The following is a 23,432-nucleotide window of genomic DNA, read 5'->3' on the forward strand; positions in this document are numbered from 1 at the left end:
TGCCCGGCTAATTTTTTTTTTTTTTTAGTAGAGGTGGGGTTTTACCATGTTAGCCAGGATGGTCTTGATCTCCTGACTTCATGATACGCCCACCTCGGCCTCCCACAATGCTGGGATTACAGGCGTGAGCCACTGTGCCCAGCGGGGATGGCTTTCATTTAGGAGCCTCGGTGGCTGGTTTTGGCTTAAGTCCTACCTTGTATTTCAAACAAAGAACTCCTTTCCCATGCCTTACCCGTATGTGTTTGTGGTTTTGCTTCCTAATAGTCGTATTGGCTGCTATGTGACCATCTTCCAAAACATTTCCAACTTGAGGGATGTCTTCTACAGGGAAATGAGCAAGGTGAGAGGCGTCTGGCCAATTGAGGCTCCTAGGTGTGTTTTCTAGTAAATATGAAGATAGCCTTGACTTACATAATTTCTTTAAATATCCATATTGGCACCACAGATTTTGACTTTTATCTCATGATGAAATAAGAGCACTTGACTGTGTACTTAACTATATTAAAACACATATATACACTATCCGAGGGCCCTCTTCATCTCCCTTAACAACTGAGTAAGTGTGTCCAAATTTGAGCTTTAGCATCAATAAAGGAGGCTGGGCCTATAGAAGGAAACATTAAAATGGGGAACCCCATTGTGAAATCTCTATCTGTTGTTGCTGGGGACTGGAGAGGGCAGTGTTTAAGGACAAGTCAGTTTCTCAGGTGGTGGGTCTCAAATAAGACTAATCCTGTCAGTGACAGGCAGCCATACAACCTAATTTATGAAGTCTTTTCTAGTCCTAGGATTCCAAGATTCTTTGCTACTACAACATTTATATTAGTTATATTCACAAACAGCTATACATACTACTCTCCATAGTTTATTTGGCTAAAGTATGATTTGACTAGTTAATATTAAAAATGAGGTTTGTTTGTTTTTTTTTTGAGACGGAGTCTTGCTCTGGCGCCCAGGCTGGAGTGCAGTGGCGCAATCTTGGCTCACTGCAAGCTCCGCCTCCCAGGTTCACGCCATTCTCCTGCCTCAGCCTCCCGAGTAGCTGGGACTACAGGTGCCCACCACCACGCCCAGCTAATTTTTTTGTATTTTTAATAGAGACAGGGTTTCACCGTGTTAGCCAGGATGGTCTTGATCTCCTGACCTCGTGATCCGCCCGCCTCAGCCTCCCAAAGTGCTGGGATTATAGGCGTGAGCCACCGCGCCTGGCCTAAAAATGAGTTTTCATTCCCTGGATCACCTGTGAGAAGCTAGAACCTCAAATCAGACATCAGTTATGGACCCTGCCTTGAGACAGCTGCCAATCTGATGGAAGAGGCAGAACTTAGAACACAGAGGGACAAGGAAGAGGGAGTGGTGGGACAAGACCCTGGACTCTAATGCTAGGCAGATGAAGAGGAATTCAGATCAGAATTGAAAGGGGGAGGTTTTATTTTAGGAAGCTGTCTGAAGGGGAGGGGAGAAGGGATATGCCACTCTCGAGTTCCCAGTTGGCTAGCATCCCCTTCTTTCTTACTGGCTCTAGCTGAACCACAATCTCTACGAGGTGATGAGCAAACTGGAGAAGCAACATTCCAATAAAGTCTTTGTGGTGAAGGGACTGTCAAGGTGAGCACCATCCAAGATTCTTTTTTGCTTTGCTTGTCCTGTGTGTGAATGTATTCGACATCCTCATCTCCAGTCCAGAATCCTGACCTGTCCCTTATGTGCATGTGTGTGATGATGTTTGTTGTTTGTACTATGCTCCTATATAAATTATTTTGCTTTTTACTAAATATTTCTCTTTTATTTTTGAGATGGAGTCTCACTCTGTCGCCCAGGCTGGAACGTAGTTGTGTAATCCCGGCTCACTGTAAGCTCCTCCTCCCAGGTTCATGCCATTCTCCTGCCTCAGCCTCCTGAGTAGCTGGGACTACAGGCGCCCGCCACCACGCCCGGCTAATTTTTTGTATTTTTAGTAGAGATGGGGTTTCACTGTGTTAGCCAGGATGGTCTCAATCTCCTGACCTCGTGATCCGCCCGCCTCAGCCTCACAAAGTGCTGGGATTACAGGCGTGAGCCACTGTGCCCAGCTGCTTTTTACTGAATATTTCAAGGCCAAGACATGGTGGCTCATGCCTATAATCCCAGTACTTTGGGAGGCTGAGGCAGGAGAATCACTTGAGATCAGGAGTTTGAAACCAGTCTGGGCAACATAGTGAAATCTCATCTCTACAAAAAAAGATTAAACGAAAAAAAAAATTAGCCGGGCAAGGTGGTGTGTACCTGTACTCCTAGCTACTCAGGAGGCTGAAGCGGGAGGATCACTTGAGCGCAGGAGTTTGAGGGTGCAGTGAGCTATGATCATGCCAGTGCACTCCAGCCTGGGTGACACAGCAAGACTCTGTCTCTAAAAAAATTAATAAAAATTAAATATTTTAGACATAACTGAATGTATAAAGAATAATACAACAAATAGCCATGTACCTACCATCAAATTTAAGAACTCGGCTGTTGTAAATATAGCTGAAGTTCCCAATGTTCCTTCCCCACTCACTTTTTCTTTCTGACCCCACTAAAGGTAACTACTGTGTTACATTTAGTATTTATCATTTCTATGTGTGTTGTTTTATGTGTGCATGTACGTTTCACATAAAATAACACGCATGGAAATAAATACTAAATGTAATACTAAATGTAACATACACACACTGTATTGTTTCACACATACATGCACACATAAAATATTGTTTTGCATGTTTTTTGGGGTTTTTTGCTTTTGTTTTTTTTGTTTTTGAGACAGGGTCTTGCTCTGTCGCCCAGGCTGGAGTACAATGGCACAATCTCGGCTCACTGCAACCTCTGCCTCCCGGGTTCAAGCGATTCTCCTGCCTCAGCCTCCAGAGTAGCTGGGACTACAGGCACACGCCACCACACCCGGCTAATTTTTGTATTTTTAGTGGAGACGGGGTTTCACCATATTGGCCAGGCTGGTCTTGAACTTCTGACTTTGTGATCCGCCCGCCTGGGCCTCCCAGAGTGCTGGGATTACAGGTGTGAGCCACCACGCCTGGCTGTTTTGCATGTTTTTAAACTTTATATAAATGGACTTCTACTGTATGTATTGTTCTGCAACTTCTTTTGTTCTCTTCGTGTTGTTTGTAAGGTTTTTTGTTATTGCCACATGTTGCTATAATAGCTCTGCTGTTTCCTTTCTGTAGTTGTTATTGTGTGTGCCTAGTTCATGACTCATTTATCCTCCTGCTAGTTTGGGGCATTGGAGTTGTCTTCTAGGTTTTTGCTATCATAAATAGTGTTGTGATGAACATGTTTTACATTTGTCCCTGTGAATATTATCAAGAGTTTCTTTAGGGTCTATACTTGGAGCAGGATTGTTGAGTCATAAGGTCTGTCATGGGGCTTCTTGACCATTAATGAGATATTTCCATATTGCTCTGCACGGTAATAACTCCAGTTTACTACCCATCAGCAGTGAGTAAGAGCCCTCATGAGTCCACATTCTCACTACATGTGAAATTGTCAGACTTCTTCATTCTTACAAGCTCATGAGTATGAAATGGAATTTTTTTGCAGTTTTAAATCATAGCTTCATAATTGCTAGTTTCCTTGAGCATCTTTTCATGTTATTGGCCATTTAAGGTTCCTGTTCTGTGACTTTCCTATATATCGTTTTCCCATTTTTCAATTGGGTTGTTGACCTTTTTTAAAAAAATTGATCTATATAAGTTTTTGTGCCGGGCACGGTGGCTCACGCCTGTAATCCCAGCACTTTGGGAGGCCGAGGCAGGCGGATCACGAGGTCAGGAGATCGACACCATCCTGGCTAACACAGTGAAACCCTGTCTCTACTAAAAATACAAAAAATTAGCCGGGCATGGTGGCGGGCGCCTGTAGTCCCAGCTACTCAGGAGGCTGAGGCAGGAGAATGGCATGAACCTGGGAGGCGGAGCTTGCAGTGAGCCGAGATCGTGCCACTGCACTCCAGCCTGGGCGACAGAGCGAAACTCCATCTCAAAATAAATAAATAAATAAATAAATAAAAAAAAATAGGTTTTTTTTTTTTGGCTGATATATTCTAGATTCTAATCCTGGGTGCTCAAGGATAAGCATGGCATCCAGCACATAGTAGCTACTTGATAAATGTTTTTTTTTTTTTTTTTTTTTTTTTTTTTTTTTTTTTTTTTTTGAGACGGAGTCTTGCTCTGTCACCCAGGCTTGAGTGCAGTGGCGCAATCTCGGCTCACTGCAAGCTCCGCCTCCCGGGTTCACGCCATTCTCCTGCCTCAGCCTCTCCGAGTAGCTGGGACTACAGGCGCCCGCCACCACGCCCGGCTAATTTTTTGTATTTTTAGTAGAGACGGGGTTTCACCGTGGTCTCGATCTCCTGACCTCGCGATCCGCCCGCCTCGGCCTCCCAAAGTGCTGGGATTACAAGCGTGAGCCACCGCGCCCGGCCGATAAATGTTATAGTTGATTCTTGTTGTTCGTGATAGTTTTGTTTTATAAAGTTGCCATACTCACTGAACATCAAAACACAGGTTTCTGTGAGCCCCTGGTCACAACATTTTCATCAACCACCCAACATATAACCTTGTTTTATATGAATTTCTGTTTAAAGATACCTTATTTAATATATACTATTAATTTATTAATATTGAACTCACAACCAGCAGCATTGTAACTCATGCCCGAATGAAGCTTGCCTAATAATACATGTATTTTCTCTGGAAGACACATCACAGTCTTTTTGCACTTAGCACTACAGCTTGGGGGCCATTTTAAGTAGCAAAATCACCAACAAAAAGCACAAAGTTAGGAAAACATGGTGGAAAGGACACTTGTTTACAGTTTGAGGACGGAAGCAAGAAGGTAGATGATTGCCTTTTTAGACTTCATCTGGAAAGTGCGTGCAGGCAACTCATTCTTCACCACTTGTGCATGTCCAATAGTGACTGGGAAAGTGCCACAAGTATTGATTTGGGGGTTCCAAATAAATAAGTAGGTAATTCACAAATATGAAATCTGTGTAGTTCAACTGTATATCACCCATTAATCTTTGCCCCAGAGGAAATATTTGCTGACATTTTGCAGTGTTTCTTTCCAGTCTCTTTCTCTGTACATGTTTTTACATAATTGAGCTCATGATAGAGATAAAATTTTGACCATTTTTCATTTCACTCTATAAGTGTTATTGTAGATTATGCAAACTTTCTAGCATTTTAAATTGCTTTATTCTGTTTTTTTATTACATGCATCATAATTTATTTTTGCATATTTACGTTGCTTCTGGTTTTTAGCCATTCTGAATCTGAACACCTTCCTTTTTTAGCAGCAGGCGCTCTTTAGTCATTTCTCCCCCAGTTCGAACAGCTACGGTCTCCAGTCCTCTTACCTCACCTACTAGTCCCTCTACACTTTCCTTGAAGAGTGAGAGTGAATCTGTCTCCGCAACTGAAGATCTGGCACCTGATGTAGCCCAGGGGGAAGACAATTCTGAGATCAAGGAGCTCTTAGAAGAGGAGGAAATAGAGAAGGAAGGATCTGAAGCAAGTTCCTCTGAGGAAGATGAGCCTCTACCAGCCTGCAATGGCCCCGCCCAGGCCCAGCCCTCTCCTACCACTGAGAGTGCCAAGTCCCAGGAGGAAGTTCTCCCCAGCTCCCCAGCTCCATCACCAGGCGGAGCCCTGAGCCCTTCAGGGCAGCCTTCATCATCTGCCACAGAAGTAGTCCTCCGAACCCGCACAGCAAGTGAAGGATCTGCACAACCAAAGAAGAGAGCCTCTATCCAGAGGACCTCAGCACCCCCTAGTAGGCCTCCTCCACCCAGAGCCACTGCAAGCCCCAGGCCCTCCTCAGGGAACATACCTTCCAGCCCTACAGCCTCTGGAGGGGGTTCACCCACCAGCCCTAGGGCCACCTTGGGGACTGGGACTCCAAGTCCTAGGACCTCCCTAGAGGTCTCTCCTAATCCAGAACCACCAGAGAAGCCAGTAAGAACTCCTGAGGCCAAAGGAAATGAAAACATCCACAATCAGAACCCCGAAGAACTTTGTACTTCCCCCACCTTAATGACATCTCAGGTAAGAGTAGTTCTGGTTGGGTATTTAATCTAATTTATTTATTTATTTAAGCTAGGGTCTCACTCTGGCACCCAGGCTGGAGTGTAGTGGTGCGATCACAGCTCATTGCAGTCTCAACCTCTCAAGCTCAGGTGATCCTCCCCCAATAGAGATAGGGTCTCCTTATGTTGCCTAGGCTGGTCTTGAATTCCTGGCCTCAAGTGATCCTCCTGTCTTGGCCTCCCAAAGTGCTGAGATTACAGATGTGAGCCACTGCACCCGACTCTGGTAGGGTCTTTATATCCTTTTATAACCTCCATGTAGGTATCTTTACTATAGTCAGAATACTCTTGGACACCTTTTTTGGTTCTGGGGATTGTTTCATGTCTTCATAGCTATTAATTTAGTAAATCTACTTTTAGGGTAATCGACTTTTTTTTTTTTTTGAAATGGAGTCTCGCTCTGTCACCCAGGCTGGAGTGCAGTCGCGCAGTCTTGGCTCACTGCAACCTCTGCCTCCTGGGTTCAAGCGATTCTCCTGCCTCAGCCTCCAGAGTAGCTGGGATTACAGGTGCACGCCACCACACCCGGCTAATTTTTGTATTTTTAGTAGAGACGGGGTTTCTCCATGTCTATTTTTTGTTTTGTTTTGTTTTATTTTGGAGACGGAGTCTCGCTCTGTCACCAAGGATGGAGTGCAGTGGCGCGATCTCTGCTCACTGCAAGCTCCGCCTCCCGGGTTCACGCCATTTTCCTGCCTCAGCCTCCCGAGTAGCTGGAATTAGAGGCACCCACCACCACGCCTGGCTAATTTTTTGTATTTTTAGTAGAGATGGGGTTTCACCGTGTTAGTCAGGATGGTCTCGATCTCCTGACCTCGTGATCCACCCGCCTCAGCCTCCCAAAGTGCTGGGATTACAGGCGTGAGCCACCGTGCCCGGCTGGTTTCTCCAAGTTGGGCAGGCTGGTCCCGAACTCCTGACCTCGTGATCCGCCTGCCTCGGCCTCCCAAAGTGCTGGGATTACAGGCGTGAGCCACCGCACCCAGCCGGTAATTGACTTCTGTAAGGGGCTTATCTCTAATAGTGTTAATGAGCAGATTCTTACTAATTTCTTTCTTTTCCTCCAAGTTCTGGGAGTTCCTAGTATAAAGAACCTATAGTTGAAGCCAGGCATCGTGGCTCACACCTGTAATTCCAGCACTTTGGGAGGCTGAGGCAGGCAGATTACTTGAGGCCGGGAGTTCGAGACCAGCCTGATCAACCAACATGGTGAAACCCTGGCTCCATTAAAAATACAAAAATTAGCCAGGCATGGTGGCGTCTGTAGTCTCAGCTACTTGGAAGGCCTGAGGCACAAGAACACGAGAATCACTTGAACCCAGGAGGCAGAGGTTGCAGTAAGCCGACATCACATCACTGCACTCCAGCCTGGGCAACAGAGTGAGACTGTGTCTCAAAGAAAAGAAAAGAAAAAGAAAAAGTTAAAAACAAAACAAAACAAAATAAAATAAATAAATAAATAATAAATTTTAAAAAATAAAGAACCAATAGTTGGAATCCTGAGCTTTACCTTCTTTAGTGGGGGTGGTGGGTCTCACTTCAGTTCATTATACCTGTGACTATGGTAAATAGACCCTGAAAAAAAATGGCAGCAAATTTCCAGGGTGTGTTTTCTCTGATGAGAAGACCTAGAAGCAGGAACTCACAGAGGGAAGTAAAGCAAAAAGGACAGCCTTTTGAAAAGGCTGGTCCCTACTTGGGAGGCTGAGACAGGAGGATTGCTTGAGCTTATGAGGTCGAGGCTGCAGTGAGCACCACTACACTCCAGCCTGGGCACCAGAGTGAGACCCTATCTCAAAAAAATTTTTAAGGCTTTTGAAAAAAAAAATTGAGAGATGCCAACCCATTGAAGAGCAACTAGTTCTGTGAAGGATCTGTAAATCAAGTCGTACTCTTTTTTTCTTTCTTTCTTTTGAGACAGGGTCTCACTCTGTTACCCAGGCTGGAGTGCAGTGGCACGATCATGACTCACTGCAGCCTTGACCTCTCTGGGCCCCAGTGATCTTCCCTCCTTAGCTTCCCAAGTAGCTGGTACTACAGGCTCATGACACCATGCCTGCCTCATTTTTGTATTTTTGGTAGAGATGGGGTTTCGCCATGTTGCCCAGGCTGGTTTCAAACTCCTGGGCTCCAGTGGTCCTCCCATCTCCGCCTCCCAAAGTGCTGGGCTTACAGGTGTGAGCCACCATGCCCGGCCTCAAGTCATATTCGAGTCACATTATATGGAAAGACTGTCATATAGGGATTTGACTTGTTCCGTGACACTCCAGAGGGCAGAGGCAGAAACTATGTATAAAGACTTTTTTTAAGATACATTTTGGATCAATACAAGAGGAACTTTCAACAATTAGCTCAATTTTTTTAATGGGATGGAAAAAAAGTATTGTGGAAGGGCAAAGGAGACACAAGGGGCTGACCAAAAAAAATATGGGATGGGCCGCCTTGAGAATTAGTTCTCTTTCCTTGATGTTTTTTTTTTTTTTTTTTTTTTTTGAGACGGAGTCTCGCTCTGTCGCCCAGGCTGGAGTGCAGTGTTGCGATCTCGGCTCACTGCAAGCTCCGCCTCCCGGGTTCACACCATTCTCCTGCCTCAGCCTCCCGAGTAGCTGGGACTACAGGCACCCAACACCATGCCCGGCTAATTTTTTGTATTTTTAGTAGAGACGGAGTTTCACTGTGTTAGCCAGGATGGTCTCGATCTCCTGACCTCGTGATCCGCCCGCCTCGGCCTCCCAAAGTGCTGGGATTACAGGCGTGAGCCACTGCGCCCGGCCTGATATGAAGAAAAATTAAGTAGGGAAGGGCACAGGGAGTGGGAGCTGAGTTGCAAGTTTATAGAGCAGTCAGCGGTGACATGTGAGCAATGAAGAAGGCTAGCACATGAGCCATGTGTATATCTGGGAGTAGTGTGTGAGATTTCTGGCACTCGTTAGATCACACCACCCTGCTACTGCCTGTGTCTGACCAAGGCTACCTCGGGAGCCTCCTGCTATCTGAGAGGAGCTAATATGGACCAAGGGCACAGGAATGGCCCCCAGGGTGGGAAGGTGTGAGACTCTCTCCTCCATTGTTCACTTTGATTCACAGATTGCTTCAGAGCCTGGAGAGGCAAAGAAGATGGAAGACAAGGAAGAGGATAATAAGCTTATCTCAGCTGACTCCTCGGAGGTACTAAAAGCCTAAGTCATCTACATGACAATGCCCTATTTTTTTATACATTAAAATTTATTTTTCTTTTTCCAGAAGTATATCTTTCAGAGGCCTTCAGTCTTGATTCACACGAAGCACTGAGGGCCCTAACAGAGCAAGATACAAAACTTTTCCTGGCCGGGCGCGGTGGCTCATGCCTGTAATCCCAGCACTTTGGGAGGCAGAGGCGGGCGGATCACGAGGTCAGGAGATCGAGATCATCCTGGCTAACACGGTGAAACCCCGTCTCTACTAAAAATACAAAAAATTAGCCGGGTGCGGTGGCGGGCGCCTGTAGTCCCGGCAGTTTGGGAGGCCGAGGTGGGCAGATCACCTGAGGTCAGGAGTTCAAGAGTTCGAGACCAGTCTGGCCAACATGGTAAAACCCCGTCTCTACTAAAAATACAAAAATTAGTTGGGCATGGTGGCATGTGCCTGAAATCCCAGCTACTGAGGAGGCTGAGGCAGGAGAATTGCTTGAACCCAGAAGGCGGAGGTTGCAGTGAGCCGAGATCTCGCCATTGCACTCCAGCCTGGGCAACAAGAGCGAAACTCTGTCTCAAAAAGAAAAAAAAAAAAAAAACAAAAAAAAAAACTTCCTTAAGTCAGGCTCAGTGGTGCAAGCCTGTAATCCCAGCTACTCAGGAGGCTGAAGCGGGAGGATCACTTGAGCCCAGGTGTTCAACACCGTAGTATGCTACGATCACACCTGTGAATAGCCACTGCACTCCAGCTTGGGCAACATAGTCAGATGCCATCTCTTTAAAAAAATTTTAATAAAAAGATCTGGGTGCAGTGCCTCAACCTCCCAAGGTGGCTGTAATCCTAGCACTTTGTTGGGGGCTGAGGCAGGTGGATCACTTGATCCCAGGAGTCTAAGATCAGCCTGGGCAACATAGGAAAAACCCATCTCTAAAAAAAATACAAAAATTAGCCGGGTGTAGTGTCACATGCCTGTGGCCCCAGCTACTTGGGAAGCTGAGGTGGGATCACCTGAGCCCAGGGAGGTCAAGGGTACAGTGAGTCATGATCGTGCCACTGCACTCCAGCCTGGGCAACAGAGTGAGACCCCATCTCAAAAAAAGATTTTTTAAATAATAAAAATGACTTTTCCTTGGTCAGTTTCTAGTCTGAGGCAGCCGTGCTGATGGAGAGAGATAGGCAGGACATGTGGATAGTGAATAAGTGCAGGATAGATGCAGGGTTTTGAGTAGGTAAGTATAGCCACTTCTCATTTTTCTGCACTGAAAAGAGCAACTCAATGGTTGAATTGATTTCAATTTGATTTTATAATGTATTATATGATTTTAGATGGAGACAGTAATAGAGTGACTTTTTGATTGCCTCTGGGGAATGATAAAGCAAGCTTGCATTCTTGGAGTCATCTTTTTGAAGGGAGGAGTTTATAGGAGCCAAGACTCTTTTTGACCATTTTAAGAAACAGGCCAGTAACACTGTCCTCCCTGGAAAAGAGGTACAGGATACACTCTCCTTTTGCCTGAGTCTGTCTCCTTATATTTTAGATTTATAATATTTCCTTACTCTTAGCCTCTCTGGTGGGATTGCTTTGGTCATCAGCTAAGGAGAAATATTTTTCCTGTAGAATTAAGCAACTAGAGTACTTTAGATCCTAGCCTATTTGTGTCATCAATCCTCTGAAGCCTATGTATGCTCACTTCCCTTGCAAATGCATTATAAATCATATTTTCTCTCAGGCAGAATTATGGACATGTCACATGTAAAAATGGGTAAATATAAATATAACTGGGAAAAAAATAGCCATTTTTGAAAAAGAAATTACTGGGAAAAAATCTGTTCTTGCTTACCACTTGAATCATCTCAGAGAGATGGAAGGTTTTGATAACTTTCCGGGAGGTGATGTAACATCACCTTTGAGTTAATTCATGACCTGGAAAGGGAGGAGGGAGTAAAAAGAAAGAAAATGTCCTTGAAGGAGAAATCATGGAATTTCAAGTGGCTATCACAGTTAGAAATTGGTTCTGTTGGCCAGGTGCCATGGCTCACACCTGTAATCCCAACACTTTGGGAGGCTGATGGGGGTGGATCACTTGAGGTCGGGAGGTTGAGACCAGCCTGGCCAACATAGTGAAACCTCATCTCTACTAAAAGTCAGGCATGGTCGTGGGCGCCTGTAGTCCCAGCTGCTTGGGAGACTGCGGCAGGAGAATCGCTTGAACCTGGGAGGTGGAGGTTGCAGTGAACCGAGATCACGCCACTGCACTCCAGCCTGGGTGACAGAGCCAGATTCCTTCTCAAAAAAAAAAAAAGAAAAGAAAAGAAAAAGAAAAAATTAAAAAGAAATTGATTCTGTTTTTAAAATATGGATTTTATAGTTTATAAATTAGATTTCATGTTTTAAAAACTTATTTTAAACCTCACAGGGTCTTCCCCTAGCATAGCAGTTTCTAGGCAGGGCTTTCTTTCTTTTTTTTGACATTTATATTTTTAGAGATGATCTCACTATGTTGCCCAGGTTGGAGTGCAGTGGGTATTCACAGGTGCAGTCATAGTGCACTGCAACCTTGATACTCCTGACCTCAAGTGATCCTCCTGCCTCAGCCTCTCAAGGAGCTGGGACTACAGGTGTGCACCCCAGAACGTGGTCTAGACCGGGCTTCCTGCACCTTGGGTTCCCATCTCAGAACCTAAAATTTTTCCCAAATAAATCATTTTACCACTTGCTTCTCCTAACTGCGTGTCATGAATTAGGATCACTTAAGTGTGAGAGTTGCAGTACATTCTTGAGGAAGGTTCATCTAAAAGTGGCAGGTAGTAATTTTAAGACCTCGCACTCCCTTATAGATACACATCCACACCATGTCACACAGATTACATGGTGTTTGATCATGAAAACAACTCTGGAATTCAAAGACCTGGTTTCCAGTCCCAGCAAGTCTTTTTACCCTTTGAATCTTAGTTTCTTCATCTGTAAAAGAGGATGGATGAAAGCCTTTCCCGATGCCTTCAGGCTCTGGTGAAACAACACTGTATTTTGCCCTTTGTAATAGTACAAATACTGAGCCCCTTGTAAAGTATAAGGCACAGAAGACACATCTACGCTGAGAGGCTGGAAAGGTTGAGCCATGTCTTACTGGCAGAACTCTTCTCTTTGTAGGGCCAAGACCAGCTTCAAGTCTCCACGGTACCAGAAAACAACAACCTCACAGCACCTGAACCTCAAGAAGAGGTAAGACCAGATATACAGAGAATAGATTGGGCATTAAATTGACAGGGGTTTGGGAACAGGCTGGAATCTTCACCACAGGCTACAAGGGGAATCCAGCAGTGAACCATACCCTTAGGGCAGTCGAGCAGGTGGGAACCAGAGGAAAAAAGAATGAACTGGGACTTCATGGTGACTCCGTGCCCATTTGCCTATACTTGACCTTAAACTGGCCCTATCTTCTAGATATTTATTTAATTGAATCTCAAATTATTTCAAAAAGGAGTTAAAGAGGTTAAGATATTTTTTAAAAATGCAAAAAGGTCATATTATACAGTAATGTGTTGCTCAACAGCAGGGATATGCTGTGAGAAATGCATTATTAGGCGATTTTGTCATTATGTGTGGCTGTATGGTATAGCCTATTGCTTCTAGGCTGCAAACCTATACAGCATGTTACTTTGCTGAATTCTGTAGGCAGTTGTGACACAGTGGTTAATATTTGTGTATCTAAACATAGAAAAGTACAGTAAAAATACCATATAGAAGATAAAAAGTGATACACTTGTATAGGGCACTATCATGAGTGGAGCTTGCAGGAGTGGAAGCTGCCTGGGTGAGTCAGTGAGTGAGTGGTGAGTGAATGTGAAGGCCTAGGCCATTACTTACACTCCTGTAGACTATAAACACTGTACACTTAGGCTACACCACTAAAAAATATTTTTCTTTTTTTTTTTTTTGAGACGGAGTTTCACTCTTGTTGCCAAGGTTGGAGTGCGATGGCATGATATCGGCTCACCGCAGCCTCAGCCTCCGGGTTCAAGCAATTCTCCTGCCTCAGCCTCCTGAGTAGCTGGGATTACAGGCATGCACCACCACGCCCAGCTAATTTTGTATTTTTAGTAGAGACAGGGTTTCTCCACGTTGGTCAGGCTGGTCTCAAACTCCCGAACTCAGGTGATCCGCCTGCCTTGGCCTCCCAAAGTGGGGTTACATGCGTGAGCCACCACACCCGGCCAAAAAATATTTTCTTTATATCTTTATTCTGTAGGCTTTTTTCCGTATTTTTTCTGTTTCTTTTTAAAAATTTTTTGTTAAAAACTAAGACACAGAGCTGGGTGTGGTGGCATGTGCCTGTAGTAGTTCCAGCGATGCAGGAGGCTGAGGCAGGAGTTCGAATACAACCTGGGCAACATAGCTAGACACCGTCTATAAACAAGTAAATAAAAACACACAAACATACACATTGGCCTAGGGTCAGGATCACCCATATCACTGTCTTCTACCTTTACATCTTGTCCCACTAGAAGGTCTTCGGGGCACTACCACAAATGGACCTGTCATCTCCGGTAATAACAACGCCTCCTCCTGAAGGATCTACTTGAGGCTGTTTTACAGTTAATGTTTTTTTTTAATAAGCAGAACTTTTTTTTTTTTTTGAGACAGAGTCTCTGTCGCCCAGGCTGGAGTACAGTGTACAGTGGCGCAATCTTGGCTCACTGCAACCTCCGCCTCCTGTGTTCAAGCGATTCTCCTGCCTCAGCGTCCTAAGTAGCTGGGATTACAGGCGGTGGCGCCACCACGCCTGGCTAATTTTTGTATTTTTAGTAGAGACGGGGTTTCACCATGTTGGTCAGGCTAGTCTCGAACTCCTGACTTTGTGATCCTCCCGCCTTGGCCTTCCAAAGTGCTGGGATGCTGGGATTGCAGGCGTAAGCCAATGCACCTGGCCAATAAGCAGAACTTTTTTTTTAATAAGTAGGAATACACACTCAAATAATAATAAAAAAAGTGTTGTAGGCTGGTGTGGTGGTTCATGCCAGTAATCCCAGCACTTTGGGAGGCTGAGGCAGGCAGATCACTTGAGGCCAGGAGTTCAACACCAGCCTGGCCAACATGGTGAAACTCCATCTCTACTGAAAATACAAAAATTAGCCGGGCATGGTGGCACACACCCATAATCCCAGTTACTTGGAAGGCTGTGGCATGAGAACATGAGAATCACTTAACCCGGGACACAGAAGCTGCAGTGAGTCAGGACTGTGCCACTGCACTCCAACCTGGGCAATGGAGTGAGACTCTGTCTCAAAAATAATACATATAGAAAAATATTTTTAAAAGCATAATATATTAAATACATCAAGTAATATAGTTGTTTATTGTTATCAAGTATTATGTACTGTACATAATTGCATGTGCTATACTTTTTACAACTGGCAGCACTGTAAGTTTGTTTATACCAGCATCATCACAAATATGTGAGTAATGTGTTGTGCTGTGATGCCATGAAGGCTGCAATGTTAACAATAGCTGCCACGTCACTAGGCAATAGAAATTTTTCAGCTCCATTAAAATGTTATGGGACCACCTTTGTATATAGAGTCAATTGTTGATCGAAACGTCATTATGTGGCATGTGAACTGCATATATATATGTTTATTATATTAACATACACACATATACACAACATATAGCAGAAAAACTCAGAATTATATGAGACAGGATAGTGATATAAAATGGAGCCATGAATTAGGCAAGTATAAAAAATGCATTCTATAAAATAAGCTTACTAAAGATGACCACAAAATTGGTTCCAGACTTTCTAAAATCCAAGAAGAGAAAAACCTGATCAGTTAACCCAATTCACGATGCTCATTCCTTAAGGAGGCTAGGTGCCAGGGCTCACGCCTGTAATCCCAACACTTTGGGAAGCTGAGGTGGGAGGATCACTTAGAGCCCAGGAGTTCAAGACCATTCTAGGCAACAAAATTTTTTTTTTTTAGGCCGGGCGCGGTGGCTCACGCTTGTAATCCCAGCACTTTGGGAGGCCGAGGGGGGCGGATCACGAGGTCAGGAGATCGAGGCCACGGTGAAACCCCGTCTCTACTAAAAAATACAAAAAATTAGCCGGGCGTGGTGGCGGGTGCCTGTAGTCCCAGCTACTCAGAGGCAGAGGTGAGAATACGTGAGCCCTGGAGTTCAAGGCTACAGTTAGCTATGATTGTGCTACTACACTCCAGCCTGGGAGACAGAGCAAGACTATGTCTTGAAAAGAAAAAAAAAGAAATTCTCCTGTGAATCGTCATAAAGATATTGTGAATGATGTAATGAACGATATCTGCAAAAAGTCCTCGCAATAATCCCAACAACCAGTTTCACATTGCCTCCCTCAAGAGAGGCCAGTGGCATTACATGAAGTATAATTCAGTAGAAGCAAATTGAGTTTAACCCTTCCATAAGTGGTTGGTGGGAAGGCAGGTCAACACCTAACACAATCATGTTTACTTTCGAGGTATCTACAAGTGAAAATCCACAACTCTGAAGAGAAACTGCCAAGACTCCCCCTGCCCCACACCTCCCCAGAGAAGCTCTTCAACCAGAGGGTATAGGTCGGAGGGATATAAGAGCCAGCATCCATCCCTGGGTTCTCAGTAAGAATGCTGGCGCTGTCTAAAGACTTGGCATTAATGGAGGCGGAGGGGCAGCCTTATGGGAGGGATGGAGGGAGGCAGGCTGGGGAGAAGAGAACATTAGACTCAGGGAATATTTAATTCTGGTTTTAGCATTATTAGAATAAGACTTTATACATTAACTAAAGTGGAGCTTTAATCACTATAAAAAGCAAAAGTATCTATAGACACAGACACTTGTCTATACAGAGACATAACCACACACACTCAGAGGATAGTGAACAAATCTGTCTTTGACTTATGACCTATTTTGCAAGACTGAAAGCCAGAAGAATGCATTTTCAGATTGTTAAATAAAGTCTGATTCTGACTATCTGTGGATTGTTTATTTGACACAGGGCATCGTTGCAACCCAGGACACTGTTTTCCACTTAGGTATGGTTATTGATTCTGCCTCAGGTTCTGAAAGCTTTAGTCACATCCCTGACCCCCAGCTCACCCTAACTCCTGACTGTAATTCTTTTATGATACCAAGGGCCACAGACTCTTCTCCTTAATCCTGCAGGTACTCCCCACTTTGGTTGATAAACAGATACACTTGGAAAGGGGTAATAAGATTTTAGAGCTATATCTAGTGTTTAAAATTTAGTACTTGGTATGAGTAAGGGGTCTGAGCACAAGAGAGGAGATATGAAACCTAAAGGATACAAAGTATAATAATAACAATCATATCGGCTGGGTGCGGTGGCACACACCTATAATCCCAGCACTTTGGGAGGCCGAGGCAGGTGAATCGCCTGAGGTCGGGAGTTCGAGACCAGCCTGACCAACATGGAGAAACCCTGTCTCTACTAAAAAAATACAAAATTAGCCGGGCGTGGTGGTGCAGGCCTATAATTGCAGCAACTCGGGAGGCTGAGGTGGGAGAATCGTTTGAACCCAGGAGGCAGAGGTTGCAGTGAGCCAAGATCGTGCCATTGCACTCCAGCCTGGGCAACAAGAGTGAAACTCTGTCTCGAAAAAAAAAATCCTATCCTGGAAATGGCATGAAATTTGGAGTCAGAAGTCCTGGATTCCTTTGGGAGGCCAACAGGGGAAGACTGCTTGAGCCCAGGAGTTGGAGACTAGCCTGGGCAAGATGATGAGACCTCCATCTCTTATTTTTTTTTTTTTTTTTTTTTTTTTTTTTGAGACGGAGTCTCGCTCTGTCACCCAGGCTGGAGTGCAGTGGCGCAATCTCGGCTCACTGCAAGCTCCGCCTCCCGGGTTCACGCCATTCTCCTGCCTCAGCCTCTCCGAGTAGCTGGGACTACAGGCGCCCGCCACCACGCCCGGCTAATTTTTTTTTTTTTTTGTATTTTTAGTAGAGACGGGGTTTCACCGTGGTCTCGATCTCCTGACCTCATGATCCGCCCGCCTCGGCCTCCCAAAGTGCTGGGATTACAAGCGTGAGCCACCGCACCCGGCCCTTCTTATTTTTAAAAAAAATTTTAAAGGGCTGGATGTGGTGGCTCACACCTTTAATCCCAGCACTTTGGGAGGCTGAGGCGGGAGGATAACTTGAGCCCAGGAGTTTTACACCAGCCTGGGCAACATAGACCCCCATCTCTACAAAAAATTTAAAAACTAGGCCAGGCATGGTAGAGCGCACCTATACTCCCAGCCACTTAGGAGGCCGAGGAGGGAGGGTCACTTCAGCCTGGGAGATTGAGTCTGCAAGGAGCAACGATCATACCACTGCACGCCAACCTGAGTGACAGAGGGAGACTCTGTCTTCAAAATAAAAATTAAAAAAGGCCAGGCACGGTGGCTTACACCTGTAATCCTAGCACTTTGGGAGGCCGAGGCGGGTGAATCACAAGGTCAGGAGTTCAAGACCAGCCTGGCCAACATGGTGAAACCCCGTCTCTACTAAAAATACAAAATTAGCCGAGCGTGGTAGCGCACACCTGTAGTCCCAGCTACTCAGGAAGTTGAGGCAGGAGTATTGCCTGAACCCGGGAGGCGGAGGTTGCAGTGAGCCAAGATTGCACAGCCTGGGTGACAAAGCAAGACACTGTCTCAAAAAAAAAAAAATTAAAAGAAGTCTTGGATTCAAGTCCTATCATTACTTTATATGAAAATATTTGTGACAACATTTTCAAAATAGCTCTGAAGTCCTACCACCTTGATAAATGCCACATAAATGCCAAACCCCTTCCATCCTTGCTCTTGTTTTTAGAGGTGATGATATCACCATTCGTTCAGTCATTCTGCAAGCATTTACTGAGCATCAACCGTCTACCAAGCACTGAGTACTAGTACTAGGAACGAGGGAAACAATGATGAGGGGGGTTAAAAATAAGATATTTAACAAGACAGAATATTGAGCAGGGAGCAGAATGGGCAAGATTTAGTGATGGGCTAGAAGGGGACACATGATGAAAAGTGAGGTGTTTTTGTTTTGTTTTGTTTGAGATGGAGTCTCGCTCTGTTGCCCAGGCTGGAGTGCAATAGTGCAATCTCTGCTCACTTCAACCTCCGCCTCCCTGGTTCATGTGATTCCCTGCCTAAGCCTCCAAGTAGCTGGGATTACAGGCACACACCACCACGCCCTGCTAACTGTTTGTATTTTTAGTAGAGATGGGGTTTCACCATGTTGGCCAGGCTGGGCTCGAACTCCTGACCTCAGGTGATCCATCCGCCACGGCCTCCCAAAGTGCTAGGATTACAGGTGTGAGCCATTGCACCTGGCCAGGAATTATTCTAAGTTAGGCTTGAGAGACTAGAACTTGGTGGTGTCTTTCCCTTTAACACTGACTGCAGAAAGAAGTATGTTTATGTGGGTTCTCTGGTTGCAACCAACGAACTGACAAAATTAAGCAATAAAGGATATGTTGGGGCTAAGCGTGGTGGCTCTCACCTGTAATCCCAGCACTTTGGGAAGCAGACGCTGGAGGACTGCTTGAGTTCAAGAGTTCAAGTCCAGCCTGGGTAACATAGTGAGACCCCATCTCTACAAAAAATTAGCCAGGCCTGGTGGCATGTACCTGTGGTCCCAGCTACTTGGGAGGCTGAGATGGGAGGATCGCTTGAGCCTGGAAGGCGGAGGTTGCAGTGAGCCATGGTTGCACCACTGCACTCCAGCCTGGGCAACAGAGCGAGACTCTGTCTGAAAGAAAAGGATATGTTGGGGCAGGGCACAGTGGCTCATGCCTGTAATCCCAGCACTTTGGGAGACCGAGATGGGCAGATGGCTTCTGATCTCATGGCAAAGCCCAGGAGTTTGAGACCAGCCTGGGCAACACGATGAAACCCCGTCTGTACCAAAAAATAACAAAAATTAGCTGGGCATGGTGTCGTGAGCCTGTAGTCAGCTAATTTGGAGGCTGAGGCACTGAGAATTGCTTGAATCTGGGAGCCAGAGGTTGCAGTGAGCTGAGATTGCATCACTGCACTCTAGCCTGGGCAACAGAGTGAGACCCTGACTCAAAAAAAAAATTTAAAAGGATAAGAGGATATGTTGATATTAGACAGCTCATAGAGCCAAAGAAGAACCAGGCTGTGGGAAGGACAAGAGCCAGCCCTGGATGTCTGCAGCAGGAATGTGTGGACAGCCCCTCCAGCAGCTGCCACCTTCTGCCACTGTGTTCTCTCCAGATCCACATTCCCTAGAGAAAATTCAACTGGCCCAATTTGCATGATGTGTCCATCCTATGGCCAGGGAAATGGCGAACTGTGATTGGCACTATTACCAGACATGTTAGTGCCTATGACGGGAAGAAGACCAGTGATAGGAGGGGATCATGGTAAGGAGGGTGAATTTTTTATTTTTTTTTATTTTTTTTGAGACGGAGTCTCACTCTGTTGCCCAGGCTGGAGTGCAATGGTACTATCTCGGCTCACTGCAACCTCCGCCTCCTGGGTTCAAGCGATTCTCCTGCTTCAGCCTCCCGAGTAGCTGGGATCACAGGCATGCGCCATCATGCCCGGCTGATTTTGTAGTTTTAGTAGAGATGGTGTTTCTCCGTGTTGATCAGGCTGTTCTCGAGCTCCCGACCTCAGGTGATCCACCCGCCTCGGCCTCCCAAAGTGCTGGGATTACAAGCGTGAGCCACCGCGCCCGGCCAGAAATGTTCTTAATTTTAATTATGGTGATAGTTTTATGGGTATATACATGTGTCAAAGCTTATCAAATTGTATATTTTATGTGCAATTTACTGTGCATCAATTATGCCTTGATTAAGCTATAAAACAAACTCTAGGTGTCCCCTACAAGCATTGGATGCAAGGAATTTGTAGTCCTTGCAGGATGTTCCAGTAGATATGTTCGTTAAGGAGCTGGAAATACATGTTTATATTTGGGAGTCATTTTTTCTAAAATCTAATCCTGTTACTCCTTTTTCTTTTTTCTTTTCTTTTCTTTTTTATTTTTGAGACGAGGGCTCATTCTTGCCCAGACTGGAGTGCAGTGGCACCATCTCAGGCTCACTGCAACCGCGGCGGCCTGAGCTCAAGTGATTCTCCCACCTCAGCCTCCTGAGTAGCTGGGGCTACAGGTACGTGCTACCAAGCCCGGCTAATTTTTGCGTTTTTTGTAGAGATGGGATTTCGCCATGACGGCCAGGCTGATGTTACTCTTTAAAAAGCATCATCTGGCCAGGCACAGTGGCTCACGCCTGTAATCCCAGCACATTGGGAAGCTGAGGCAGGCAGATCACAAGGTCAGGAGTTCAAGACCAGCCTGACCAACATAGTGAAACCCCGCTTCTACTAAAAATACAAAAAATTAGCTGGGCATGGTGGCATGTGCCTGTAGTCCCAGCTACTCAGGAGGCTGAGGCAGGAGAATCACTTGAACCCGGGAGGCGGAGGTTGTGGTGAGCCGAGATTGCGCCACTGCACTCCAGCCTGGACAACAGAGCGAGACTCCGTCTCAAAAAAAAAAAAGAAAATCATCTCTGCTTTGGGAGGCCAAGGCTCGAGGATTGCTTCAGCCCAAGAGTTCAAGGCCAGCCTGGATGACAAAGCAAAACCCCATCTCCACAAAAAATAAAAAATTAGCTGGGCATGGTGGCACATGCCTGTAGCCCCAGATACTCTGGAGGCCGAGGCAGGAGGATATCTTGAGCTCACGTTAAAGTTGCAGTGATCTTTGATCACACCATTGCACTCCAGCCAGCCTGGGCAACAGAGCGAGACCCAGTCTCATAAAAAAAAAAAAAAGAAAAAAGAAAGAAAGAAAGAAAAAAGAAAAGGATCATCTTCAAAGGATCTCTACTGTATACAGCAGTAATGGAGAGGAGGAGCTTGCATTTCCCCCTGAGAGGAGAGTTGTTCTTCAAATTATAAAAGCCCTACTGCCTGTCCTTTTTCATAGCTCTCCTAAAATGTGTTCCACTCCCGGGCTGGGCGCAGTGGCTCATGCCTGTAATCCCAGCACTTTGGGAGGCCAAGGCGGACGGATCACAAGGTCAGGAGATCAAGACCATCCTGGCCAACATGGTGAAACCCTGTCTCTAATAAAAATACAAAAATTAACGGAATGTGGGCCGGGTGCGGTGGCTCACACCTGTAATCCCAGCACTTTGGGAGGCCGAGGTGATCACAAGGTCAGGAGATCAAGACCATCCTGGCTGACATGGTGAAACCCCGTCTCTACTAAAAATACAAAAAAAATAGCTGGGCGAGGTGGTGCGCGCCTGTGGTCCCAGCTACTTGGGAGGCTGAGGCAGGAGAATGGCGTGAGCCCGGGAGGCAGAGCTTGCAGTGAGCCGAGATCGGGCCACTGTACTCTAGCCTGGGCGACAGAGCGAGACTCCGTCTCAAAAAAAAAAAAAAAAAAAAAAATTAACTGAGTGTGGTGGCACTTGCCTGTAGTCTCAGCTACTCGGGAGGCTGAGGCAGGAGAATTGCTTCAACCCAGGAGGCGGAGGTTGCAGTGAGCCGAGATCGCGCCTGACCAAGCAAGACTCCATCTCAAAAATAAATAAATAAGATAAAATAAAAGATGTTCCACTCCCTTGGCATTCAGAATCACTGCTGGGAGTGATACAGGGAAAATGCTGGGAACAGAGGCCCCTAGCTGCACAAGGCCCTCAACCCTTTTCTCCAGGGCTTTCCCTCCTCTCCTCAGGAGACTGATCCTCTTTGGCGTGAGCCAGAGACTTCTAGGCACTTACAGTCTGGTGAGGCAGACAAGCAGTAACTGCTGCAATAGAGGCACACCTGAAGTGGAAAATTTTACTGAATTGTGAAGTTGGCACTTTGTTTGCATAGAACCCTACTGAGAGCTCCAAGGAGGCAGGGGAAAGTGCCCATATGCTTACCTACGGTGAATAGTGCCATTTGGGGAACAGCTTGTTTACCCTAACTGACAAAATGGTAATGTTCCGGGGAAAGACTGCCATCCTGGCAGCAGCACAAGGTGGGGCTGAAGGCCAATAAAATTGGGTGGAGATGAATGTCTCCTGTCCCCTCCCTAAGGCCTCTGGAGGTCTGTTGATCCTTGGAGAACACTGGTAGTTTACTACCACCAGGCTTCATTCATCATCTATCTGTATGCCTCTCTACATAGAATTAATTGCAAGAACATCCAGTCTCTGCCCGCCAGCAGTTTGAAGGATATACTGACAGACTAGGTAAGACATGCAGAGAGCTCGAGACATGACATATCCAGATAAACAGCACACACACCAGAGAGCATAATACGCACACTGCTTACAATAGTATTTATTTTACACCAAACTGGGTGCTGAGCCTGTGCATACTGGATCTATTTTTCTAAATGACTACACTTTTAAAATGAAGTATGTTGGCCGGGAGCAGTGGCTCACGCCTGTAATCCCAGCACTTTGGGAGGCCGACGCGGGTGGATCACTCAAGGTCAGGAGTTTGAGACCAGCCTGGCCAACATGGTGAAACCCTGTCTCTACTAAAAATACAAAAGTTAGCCAGGCATGGTGGTGCGGACCTGTAATCCCAGCTACTCCGGAGGCTGAGGCATGAGAATCACTTGAACCCGCGAGGTAGAGGCTGCAGTGAGCTGAGATGGAGCCACTGCACTCCAACCTGGATGACAGAGTGAGACTCCACCTCAAAAAATAAAATGAGCTATGTGACTACATAAAAAAAAATAAATAAATAATGTATCAAGCCAGGCGTGGTGGCTCATGCCTGTAATCCAGCACTTTGGGAGGCTGAGGCGAGTGGATCACCTGAGGTCAGGAGTTCGAGACTAGCCTGGCCAACATGGCAAAACTCCGTCTCTACTAAAATACAAAAGATTATCCGGGCCTGATGGCAGATGGATGTAATCCCAGCTACTTGGGAGGCTGAGGCAGAAGAATTGCTTGAACCTGGGAGGCAGAGGTTGCAGTGAGCCGATATCACGCCATTGCACTCCAGCCTAGGTGATAGAGCAAGACTCTGTCTCAAACAAACAAACAAAAAAAAATCAAGTATCAGCAAACCTTCCAAGGTTACATTTTATTTATTTTTATTATTATTTTTTTTATTTTGAGACAGTCTCACCCTGTTGCCAGGC

General features: G+C 45.7%; 1 protein-coding gene across 2 annotated transcripts in view; it reads left to right on the top strand.

The window, feature by feature from the left end:
- The window catches only part of BIN2 (bridging integrator 2), a 43,224-nt gene extending 27,010 nt beyond the window's left edge, over nucleotides 1-16,214 (top strand). The window contains exons 8-13 of one of the 2 annotated variants that reach the window (XM_030816432.1): nucleotides 268-343; nucleotides 1,529-1,611; nucleotides 5,333-6,083; nucleotides 9,212-9,292; nucleotides 12,450-12,521; nucleotides 15,790-16,214. In XM_030816432.1, coding sequence (XP_030672292.1) covers nucleotides 268-343; nucleotides 1,529-1,611; nucleotides 5,333-6,083; nucleotides 9,212-9,292; nucleotides 12,450-12,521; nucleotides 15,790-15,819 — 1,093 coding nt within the window. In that variant the 3' untranslated portion in view covers nucleotides 15,820-16,214. The remainder of the gene's footprint in view (nucleotides 1-267; nucleotides 344-1,528; nucleotides 1,612-5,332; nucleotides 6,084-9,211; nucleotides 9,293-12,449; nucleotides 12,522-15,789) is intronic. The other variant, XM_030816433.1, reaches the window with a different exon arrangement.
- Nucleotides 16,215-23,432: the final 7,218 nt, after the last annotated feature.

Source organism: Nomascus leucogenys, chromosome 8 (assembly GCF_006542625.1).
Source record: "Nomascus leucogenys isolate Asia chromosome 8, Asia_NLE_v1, whole genome shotgun sequence".
NCBI classification, from domain to species: Eukaryota; Metazoa; Chordata; class Mammalia; order Primates; family Hylobatidae; genus Nomascus; species Nomascus leucogenys.